The 10,933-nt window shown below is 47.9% G+C and overlaps 1 protein-coding gene across 1 annotated transcript; it reads right to left on the reverse strand.

Moving 5' to 3' along the window:
- Positions 1 to 3,115: 3,115 nt before the first annotated feature.
- On the reverse strand, positions 3,116 to 4,602 carry LOC119321805 (probable carboxylesterase 15). Its single transcript, XM_037595342.1, has one exon. It carries the CDS (start codon positions 4,479 to 4,481, stop codon positions 3,432 to 3,434), a length of 1,050 nt encoding a protein of 349 aa, XP_037451239.1. The 5' UTR covers positions 4,482 to 4,602; the 3' UTR covers positions 3,116 to 3,431.
- Between the last annotated feature and the right edge of the window lie 6,331 nt (positions 4,603 to 10,933).

A 10,933-nucleotide genomic window follows, 5' to 3' on the forward strand; every position in this document is an offset into this window, starting at 1 on the left:
GGAAGGGTGCATGATACGTATTTGACCTACATTTTTTGGAGTTGGGCGCTCCAAGTTATTGGATCATGAGGCTTGTAGTGTTGTAGATCAATACTTTAGTTTTTCTCTTTAGTTTTCCAATCTATCTTTCTTAATTCCTTGATATAAATTTCTTCAGTCTCTCACTCTTCTACTAGGCAAATAAACAAGCATGCATGACAATCCTGCTAAAGTCTTTATTTTGTTTTGCTTCTCTCTTGTTGCCTTTCTTTCCTTCTACTTATTTTCTCTTTTTGGCTTGTTCCTTCAAGTCTATGCTTATCCTCTCAATGTTAGTTCTCAATTTTTAATTCATTTTGCCTTATCATTAATTGGTTTTCAGATACTAAGCCCCTCCGAATTTCTTAGTAAATGTTCAGTATATCCTTATATGTGTTGGCTCTGTTTCTTACTAGTTATTGTTGCTTTAGTAAATTACTTCATTCTTTAGTTTGGAGTTACTCTCATAGTTCAGTCCTAGTTATGGAATTTGATTTTGAGAGTATATTTTTCTATCCTAGTTTATCTACAAGGGTTAGTTCATTCATTGTCCATTCCTTTAGTTTTTTGATTTATTAGTGTGTTATATTTTCTTAAAAATCCAATTCAGGATCACTTTTTAGTGTATAGTTCTATTATATCCTAGTTTACCGACCACCATTTTTAGTTTTAGTTTTAGTTACAACCATTTTTTTTTTGCAAACTTGTTTTCAGTGAATGTTCAACCCATGTTATTTCTCTGTTTTGTTACTTTTTCCACTTTTCTCTATTTAGGGCATGTTTTGGACTGCTCCGCTCCACCAAAATTAGCTTCAGTCCAGCAAATTCATTTTGGAGCCGTTTCATAGAGGAGTTGTAGTTCCATCAAAGATAAGTTTATAATGTTTGACTTGCAGCTAGCTCCAACTTCAAGAATGTGAAATTTGACGGAAATGATCTATTTGATTGGATGATGTGAGGAGAAACAAAGGGGTATTTAGTAGTGGTAGCTGTGAGTAATTTTTCCCCAACTCCAGCTTCTAGAATTTCTTGGAGCACCCGTGAAGGACTTCACAAAAATAGGGAGTTGGTCCCTAGATTCAACTTTTTCCGGAGCGGCATATCATGGAGCTACCCTATTTGTTTTGCGTTTTTTAGAGTGGAGCAGAATTTATGGAGCGGAGCAGTTCCAAACAGACAGCCAGCCAGCCCAAAAGCACACACGGGCGTGGCGGGGATGGTGGTGGGGAGTTACCAAGACAATGGACCAAAATAGCAGTTGTAACCATGTCATAAGATTACCCTGAAAAGGTACCCGACATGTTACCAACACGTGGATGGATGGTCACTTCGGGTGGGCTCAGCCACCGCCACATATCGCATTCTGGATGCTCTGATACGTCTCCAACGTATCTATAATTTATGAAGTATTCATGCCATATTTACAATAATTTTGTATGGCAGGGCTAGGCAAGCCAATCTACCCATTGTATGACAAAATCTCAACGCACCATGGCGGCTCCACAAACTCTCCAAAGTCCCTCACCTCATCCGAGTGGATCAAAACCTTGTACTGCAGCATGGTCGGCTCTATCAGTGGCGCTACCAGCCCCGGCTCCGGCACCGCCAACCACCACAAGGTAGGAATAGCGTCAAGATTCGCATTCCAAGCAGAGAGCTTGAAGGATGAGAGATTCCTGGAGCTGGTTTCAGGCGCAAGCATATTGACAAGACAAGACGAACCCAGCAGATGCTCGGCGAGCTCCCAATGCCAAGCATGCGGTGGAATTCCCTCCAGCTCCAGCGAGACCTTGTGACTGAGCGTGGAATGCACTGCTTGCGCCTGGTGATTCCAGTGCCGTAAGTGCAGATGAACTCCCTGATGCTCCAGCGACGGTCTTGCACTAACTCTTTTGCGATGCTCGGAGCTCGCAAAGACCACAAGGAAGTCCTCCGGTATGTAGCAGTGGATGGAAATCCACTGCGGCCCGATGTTTAGGTTCTCCTTCAGAGCCTCCAGCACAAACTCGGGCGGCAGATCATGTCGCCGCTGCCCACGTACACCACCATGGCTAATCTCAACCTCTGCTCGAGGTCCTCCATCAACCGAGAGTGACGCACAATGCACAGATCAGCTGGGTCAACCTCCTTCTCAGCAGTGTCTTGCCATAGGAAGCCCAACGGCAGGAGGCGCGGCCACACTGGGACAACCCCAAACACTGGTGGCGGCGACGACGGAGGGGTAGGTAACCTCACTGACCCCTCCCTCCTAACTTGGCGGCGCCGCCCGCTCCCAGCGGAACACTTCAGCCAGAGCCGGCCGCTACATGTCATCCCTCGATGAGGGGCTTAGCGGGCGCTTGCACCCTTTGGAGTTGTGGCCCTCCAGACCGCACCGGAAGCACACAATGTCGTTTGTGCAGTCACGCTTGAAGTGGCCATCCTTGAGGCACCTAAAGCACTTGCCATCCATCTCCGGCAGAACCTCCCGACGCGCCGGCTCTTGAGCCCCGACTGCGAGTCAGGACTTGCCATCGCATGGTGTCGCCTCCGGAGCTCTCTCCTGGAAGGCCTCAACTGAACGAAGGGCGCCTCTGGCCGCGACTCGCCGTCCACCTCCGCAGACGCGGCCCGCGAGAGCCCGACGCCCCAGCTCTCTGAAAGCCCGAGGCCCGAGACCACCGTCTGCTCTGAACTCCTTCGGAACGACGACGACACTGACTGCGGACTGGAACCCATGCTTCACCGTTAGTACCACGCGAAGGAGAAGGGGGGTGGCCGTCGGCGCCGGAGTGACCGACGACGGGGCAGAGGGTGGACGCCGGCGCCGGAGTGGCGCACGGCGGGCTCGAGGGGCGGAGCGGAGAGCGGAGCTACAGAGCGAGGGTCTACAGAGCGAGCCTCCTATGGCTATGGAAGGCAGTGGTCTCTGGTCCAACACGCGCGGCTAGCTTGGGACGTGGAGTGCGGCACAAGACCATGTCTCCTGCCCCCGAAGGTTGCTCTGTTCGCCACTCGTGCTTATCTCAACATGTAAGCATGCCATATTACCATACAATTATGAATGAGATAAGGCACACCTTAACTTGCAATCATACGTGAAAAAAAGATTCACCACCACATGCAACCATGCATGCTTGGGAAAATATTTTACATTCTATTATTCTACTTACATTCAATAAATATAATACTTAATACAATACTTTGAATTTTGATTCACGCGATATCAATCTAAATGTTTATATTTCATACTTCAATATCATTGAAATATATTGTAACCGATTCTCACGTTAACGCAAATGGTATCATTTAGTTTAATCGAAGAGGATGCAGACGAGCCGAATCTTGATGTACTTCCTGGTCGTGTCGCCTCAACTGTCGACTGTCTTTGTACACCAAAACAAGCACCTCGGCACCTGTGTGTACGTACCGAATCAAGCGGTCTTTGGCGCCACGACGGCGACGCAGCTGTCGACAACGAACACGCTGACGAGCCGGATCAGCTCGCCGGTGGTCTCGGACCACGGGTCCTGCGTGAAGAACCCGTGTGGGTCGTTGGGGAAATCCACAACCTTCACCGGCTTCCCCATCCCGGCCAGCCGCTCCGCGTAGTCGACGGTGCGGTCGTGCAGCAAGTCGGTGCCGCTGGAAACAACGAGGACAGGCGGGAACTCCACCGAGCCCAGCCCAGGGCTGTCCGCCCCGAACGGGTTCGCGATCGGGTGGTCCCTGCTGGCGCCCTCCGGCAGCGAGAGCCGCCAGAATCGGTCCAGCACGGTCAGGTTGAGGAACGGCACTTCCGCCAACGGGAACTCCACCGCCTCCGACCGCGTCCGGTCCACGCCGCCGAAGAACGGCATTAGCAGGATGTAACCTTTGATCATGACAGAGTCGACGTCATCGCCGTGTTTGGGCGTGGCCGACCCGGCGCTAACGGCGAGGTGGTGCGCTAAGGTCCCGCCCGCCGAGTCACCGGTGACGAACACGCGGCCAAAGTCGGCCGCCTCGGTGAGCCACCCGTCCTCGGCGTCGGTGCTCACGGACTGTTTGCCGAGCCATTCTAAGAAGCCGGCCGCATCGTCGAGGGCCGCGGGGAGGCGGTGCTCTGGAGCGAGGCGGTACCCGGCGGAGAGCACGACGGCGCCGGCCTCCGCGGCGAGGCGGAGACAGAAGCTGTGGAAGTTTCCCCACGTGCAGGAGCCGAGACAGAAACCCCCGCCATGGAAGTGGACGAGCACCGGCAGCTTCCGGCCGGCCTGCTCACCACCGCCCGACGGCTTGTACATGCGGACGCGGAGGTTCTTGCCCTTATCGTAGACGGCCTCCTTCCACTGCACGGAAGGGTGGTCGCAGGGGAAGGTGATGGGGCAAAACTCCGGCGGGTCCGGTGACCGGACAACGGTGCCGTCGCTGAGTACACGGAGGATGCCGTAGAGGTCCTCCACGACGTTTGTGTCGCCGGAGGCAGTCACAGCGACCGGCATGGTTGGCGTGTTCTGATGTCCGAGGCTCCGTGCGCACTTGCGGGTTGTGCAAAATATTTGCGATTAGAAATGACAGAAAGTGCAGAGAGCTATGTAGTCGAAAGAGTTAGTAAGAGGTAAAGGAAGGCTTATCATGTTGGTGAGATTAGCAACCTTAAGCCCTCTTATATAGCCATGTCATCTCGAACTCGAACAGTAATTACTCCAAGTTTGAGCGTCCTTTCTACGAATCATCTACGTTTTAAGTGCTCCAAGGGTATTGGTACCTCAAAGAAAAAGTTACTTACTTTACCACTTAATAATAAACACTATTCGTGTGGATCTTTTTTATTTGATTAATTTACGGTTAATTTTCAGTTCTGACTTTTCATGCCACGCATGACTACACTTACAGATTCACCCATTCATGCACAAGTGCAGTTGCACATTCGTCAGCTTTTGCACTTTCTTTTTTACTTTTGTCCTTTTGCATGCACGCTCAACTGCGCTCACGCACGCCCACTTAACAACTTGCAAACTTTTTTTCATGAATATGCAAAGCGTGCGTATTATTTCATTAAGAATAAGTACAACACATGACACAAATGCAAAGACGTAAGTATGACATCAGGAGCAGAGACAGGGGATGCTCGGCTCAAATAGAGGAAAGAAAATGCTAAACCCACGAAGCCTAGAACTAGGGAGGCAAGCTGGACTAGTGCGACATCCAACATTTCAAAAACCAAACATCGGGACACCTCGAGCAAACAAAATAGCGCCTCCAAGAAAGGAAATGACATCGTGGTGTCGTCGCTATCCGAAGAACTGGACCCAGGGTTTCCCCAGGTGCTTGAAAAGGGGCACAGATAAAGGCGATGGCAACGAATCCAAGGAGAGAAACGATGTATGTGGGTGTCGCCGTTGCCAGCATCGGTAAACCGAGCAGGGATTTCACCCTAGCCTAAGTCTGAGCAAACCCAATATCGCCGAAGCATGATTCCGAAGATAATGAAGTCATGCCACTCGCCAAGACCGCCACCTCAGGAGGGGTGGGGCTGAATCTGTTGTCAGAGGGTGGCACTCGGCGCCGCCGAAAAGGCGCAAGCTTTGGTTTTGACCGAAGGACGAGGCGGCAAGGTGGACGGGGTCGGGGCGACGGAGGAGAGCGACGTGAGGGAAGTGGTGAATACTGGCAACACCGGCAAGCAAGGAACTACAGACGGAGCGCAGATCCGAGCTGCCGAGGACGAAGCCACCGAACCACCGACGACTAAAGGAGTTGGAAGGACGCAACACCAGCAGCGCCGGGGCCGGAACTACGTCGGTAGAGGACGCCAGCGAGCTGTGGACGCTAGAAGACGTAGGTCCCGGGCCACCGTGACCGGGGCAGCGCTGGCAAAGAATCCACCACGAAGAGCCGAGCGTCGGCAAGGATATCTTGCAAAACTGCAGTGGCACGTCCAAGTATTGAGGCGCAACTTAGTTGCACGCCTACTAATTATGCACAACTGCATGTCCATCAAACGCGCTTGCTGGCTCGATGGTTGTGCGCAACTGCATGTCCACTAGTCGCGAAATCATAGTTGCACGCCCGCCCAATCGTGCGTAGCTACATTTATTACTCTAAGTCATGTCAGAATTTAGCTTCGTTGGAGCTCCATTGTTGGTGTTTATTTGGGAGGAGGAAAAAGCAACATCCTGGAATGGAAACGGGCAGCGTTTATCTACATTTTGTAATAAAACTTATGTACAAAGGTTGGAGAAGAAAATGTATGGAAGGAAGGATCCGTGAGTGCGGACAAAATATTATCAGCAAAAAGTGGTGGTGGAAAGCGATGGTAAAACAAACTAGGTGAGGGGAAATACACTTGGTTTCTGGTTGTATATACACCTTATATAGGACGATGATAATAATTACAAAAAAGGTTAAAATACTTTAGAAGTTTTTTTTTGAATAAACTTAACGTTCATTTGCACTAGTATATAAATTTTCACGAAATAAACAACATTGAGCTCAGGGCTTATTTGATATTATAGGTCACTATTCACACTATTTTGGCCAAATAATTATTTTTTTAAAGAAGTCAAAGAGGGTTTTTTTGTGGGATTTTTTCACAAGTACAATGGAGAGTCAGGTTTATTGCAAAAAATATTTTTCAGATTTTTTTATCTTTTTATTTAGTTACTAATTTATTTTCCATATATGATGTAATACACTCAGGAACCAAGAGTCCACGTCCGCTAGGTGATTATAATCTTTACACAAGACAACGCAGCCCATTTTGAAATGTTCGTGGCTCTCTCTGAATGATGTAGGCATGCATAGCAGCCAGGCTAGAACCTAGCAATACTCACGTAAGAAAAGCATGTGCTTAGTACCGATTGCTACATGGTTAATTTATAATCCTGCATGATATAAGCGTGTCTAGGGCAGCTGCGTAGGATGAAAATCCGACCAAAGTCAAAACCATAAAACTCACACTTTGTCTGTTAGCATAAACTCAAAATAGGCTCTCGTCCCGTTTTAAATCAAGCCACAAGCAAAATTCCAATTCAGCTATTGAGGGCATATGCTTCTGCCCATCAAAAATAAGTTTTGCAGATGTCAAAAAAAGTTGAAAACCATAGATGTGTTCACTATCACACCAAAATGCTACGCGCAAATTTTTAGGAGGAAACATTAAGAATTTTGATTTGTGGAAAAAAAAACAAGTCAAATGATAAATGTTACCTTCGAATGTTACACTTTTTTTTCACCGACGAAGCACCGTCATCCTGTTTCGCGTGAAAATTGTCAAGCATGCTTGTTACACTAACAAGAACATCTAAAAAAATTATTTACTACTTATTTTGAATTTACTGTTCATTAGGGAGCATATTCACCCTAGAGCCAAAACAACCCTCCCACAAGGCCAAACATACAAGGTGTTGAAAAGATCCACATACAAGCCAATTGAAGAAGAAAAGATACGACAAAGAAAAGAAAGCCAAAAACACTAGCAGTACATTGTTGGATCCCGGCAGCGCGCCACCAACCAGAAGCACTACAACTTTAAGAAACCTAAGAACCGCCGACCGACGAAATCACATCTTCTTGATGAAACCACCGGACCATGCCTCGAATGCCCCATCAAACCGTCATCGGGCAGAGTCCTCTGTGCTCCCGTTCTGGACTAAGGAGTGCCACTCCTGTTGGCAAATGGAAGGGGCTGGGAGACCAAATGATGTGGTGACATGTAGATGAGAGGAGAAAAATAGGAGCACCCACCACCAACGCCTAGGGATCATCAAGCAATGCTTCAAACCAGCCCGAGGAATGCCACGATGACAGAACGGACCCCTACTCCCAACGACGCCCTCAATAGGGTTATGACGCAATCGTGCCGCCGCCACCGAGTCCAAGTCCTGGACTTGGATTTACACCTGGAGCGCTGATAAGGGTAAGGAGGGGAACCACGGTGGCGCTCCTAATGTGAGGTGATACCTGCAGCGTCACCGTCACCGAGTTCGTAGGCGTGAACTTGGATTTACACTCGGAGCATTGATAAGGGTAGGTAGGGAACCACAACGCATTCCCAATGAGGACACAATACCTGCAGATGCCATTGTCGTCGGCGTCGATGCACTAAACTTTTGCTTAGTATCTCCCTCAAACCTTGTTGAGGGACCCTGGCCATCGAGCTCATCACGAGAGTAGGCCCGCCATTATCTAGGCCTCTAGATCATGATTAGGGATTGCCCCTCGCCGCGGTCAACAACCATACCAGGACAACCCGCTGATTTTCCTCTTCCTGTTTGCACGGATGGGAAGCATCCAACGAAGCTCACGAGAGAGCTTACCGCGCAGCTGATATGTCTCAAATGTATATATAATTTTTGATTGTTTTATGCTATTTTAATACCAGTTTTAGATACTTTTTATAGCAACTTATATTATTTTTCTAGAGTAGCCTATTAATTTAGTGCCCAGAGTCAGTTGTGCATTTTTGTATGTGTCACCGTATGCATTCCTCTTGTTTCTCTCTTTTGAATTTTTGTTCCCTTCCGGTATATTATTGGCCTCTTCATCCACCTCGTCCTCATCGTCAATGGATATGCTCAACCTGAACTGTTTGGAGTGGTCTCCGCAACTCTTTGGATCCACTTCTCGTTCTCGTGCATAGCTTTTTGTAGGAATGATGCAATGTGAAGGGCTTGTGGCCGAACTTGGTGTTCCTATGCTTGAATAGGTTCTTGGATATAGGGGTTATACTCCGCCACTTGCACACCGCTCGGTGGTGCATGATTCACTTGATTGATGCAACTGGACCATTGCAATGGTTGCGAATGGTGCACCAAGGATGCCCAAGAGAACCTTGCGTATGGCTTGATTACACTGCCATGGAGTTGTTGGAGTAATCAGCAATTCTCTCCCAAGACATAGCCTTGGTTTGATCTGTTTCAATCGTTGCATCCATGGAGATGTTCATCCAAGCATAGCATAGAGCAACATCTTCAACTTGATTGTAGTTGGCGGTGCGTGACCTTGGCAACCTTGTGCTTGCTTCGTCTACCTCCTCAACTTCAGCTCCATCGGCCACCTCCTCATCAGTCACCTCCTCTTCTTCCATCTCTTTGGCCACCTCAAAATGATCACAAATTCAGTCATAACTGAGATCATCTATACCCATAGTAGCTGAGGACTCCAAAGACGCTAAGAATTTGGTTGTGTTCATCTCAACACTATGACAATAAAATGAACAAACTCCATCACCATGGGCCACCAACAATCACTATCTAAAACTCGTTGGCGGAAATGTGAACGATGGTTTTCTTGACATTGTTGGCATTTCGTCGAGCACTAGGCAGCTGTGACCCTTCTTACTGGCTACGGCCGCCAGAAGCGCCGGAGCAGTGCACGTAGGGGTCACTGGAGACGTTGCACGAAGCACTGAACGTGGATGGGCGCCGGAGTGGTCTTCTTCTTTTCCTTCTTTGTGCCCGCCTTGGCGAGAGCCGCCACTGTTGGTTTTTGAGCTCTCTTCGCTCCAGCGGGAGGGCGGCCGATCGTCACCCCCCCCCTCCCCCCTCCCCAGCTGGTGGCCTTTCCGCGGTTGGAGCCGGTGTTTGTGGCCGGTGGACTGTCATCCCCAACCTTTTTTCGGCGTGGGCAGCGGTGCGGGGGTGGTTTCCAGTGGCAACAAGCCGGTGGCACGGGCTGGCGGGGTGGTAGAAGGGTCTTGACTACCCATTCCGACGGGAGGGCCGGTCATCGATTGCGACGGCGGCGCGTGGTGGCGGTTGCGGAGGGAATGTTGGAGGCGCGAGGGCGGGAGAAAGAGGCGCTTGAGTTTTACTAGGCCGCGCAAGCGCCGAACATATTTAGGCGGGTTAAAGGGGTTTTTCCGCGGGGGTGTAAAATTTATCCTCCCTTATATGTTTTAGTACTTCAGCTAGGTGTTGCGTAAAGGAACAAAACTGAATTTATCCTTCTTTATAGACGGATAAGAAATCGGTTAGAGCTGGTCTAATTCAGTGACATGATCGTGCAATAGCAGCTTTGCTTTGTATAACATATAATATGTGGTGTGTTTGTGTGTGTCGCTGCGTGTGACATGACTCGCTGGCTGGATTTATCCATTCATCTCTTACTTGTTAGTGCTCTCACGCCATCATGCCGTCATTTTTGTTATCCTGGTTGTCTCCTTTCTTTTCTTTTCCTTTTTTTCATAACTTTCCTCACTTTTTTCTTCGTAATTAGTTGCCCGTACATCCTTAGGACTATTTATTTGGTCCGAGTCTTTTCCACTTAGACGAGGGGTATTCCTTTTGGAGCTTCGTTCTCTAAAAGAAATGCCCTTCCTCGGACCACTCTCTTAGCACTGAAAAGTACTCCCTCCGTTTCAAAATAAATGATCCAACTTTGTATTTTCTCTATTTTAAAATAAATGTCTTAACCTTAGTATAATTTTGTATTAAATTTAGTACAAAGTTGAGATACTTATTTTGGGACGAAGCGAGTACTAACTTTGTACTAAAATTAGTACAAAGTTGAGTCATCTATTTTGAAATGAACGGAGTATATATCTTACGCAACTAGAAATGATGGTGTTAGAATTACGGAAAAACTAACGCTCACACGTGTGTGCGTTTGCACATCGTCCACACGCCTCCATCACCACTCATTTTGTCACGTATGAACAGATGACACTAACAGATTATTTTTGGGTTTTTGGCTTAAAAATGTTTATCTCCTAATTAAAAAGGCAAATTCAAAATCTGTTTTCACCATTAAATCCATCTCGACGAGATCTTCAAAACTAGACCCCATGTTGATATGTTTCAATGAATTTTTTTTTGCCTAAAAGTTGCCATGATGTTTACACTGTAGTTGTCATAGTGCTTAAACTAAAGTTGCCATGTGGCAATTTTAGTTTTTCGATGATGGCAATTCCAGTATTTTGACAATAAAAATATTTTTTGTATGAACCATG

The sequence above is a fragment of the Triticum dicoccoides genome, chromosome 6B (genome assembly GCF_002162155.2).
Source record: "Triticum dicoccoides isolate Atlit2015 ecotype Zavitan chromosome 6B, WEW_v2.0, whole genome shotgun sequence".
Lineage (NCBI taxonomy): Eukaryota > Viridiplantae > Streptophyta > Magnoliopsida > Poales > Poaceae > Triticum > Triticum dicoccoides.

Excerpts from the sequence above, each read along its gene's own strand:
- LOC119321805 (XM_037595342.1), bottom strand. The coding sequence starts at position 4,481 with ATGCCGGTCGCTGTGACTGCCTCCGGCGACACAAACGTCGTGGAGGAC.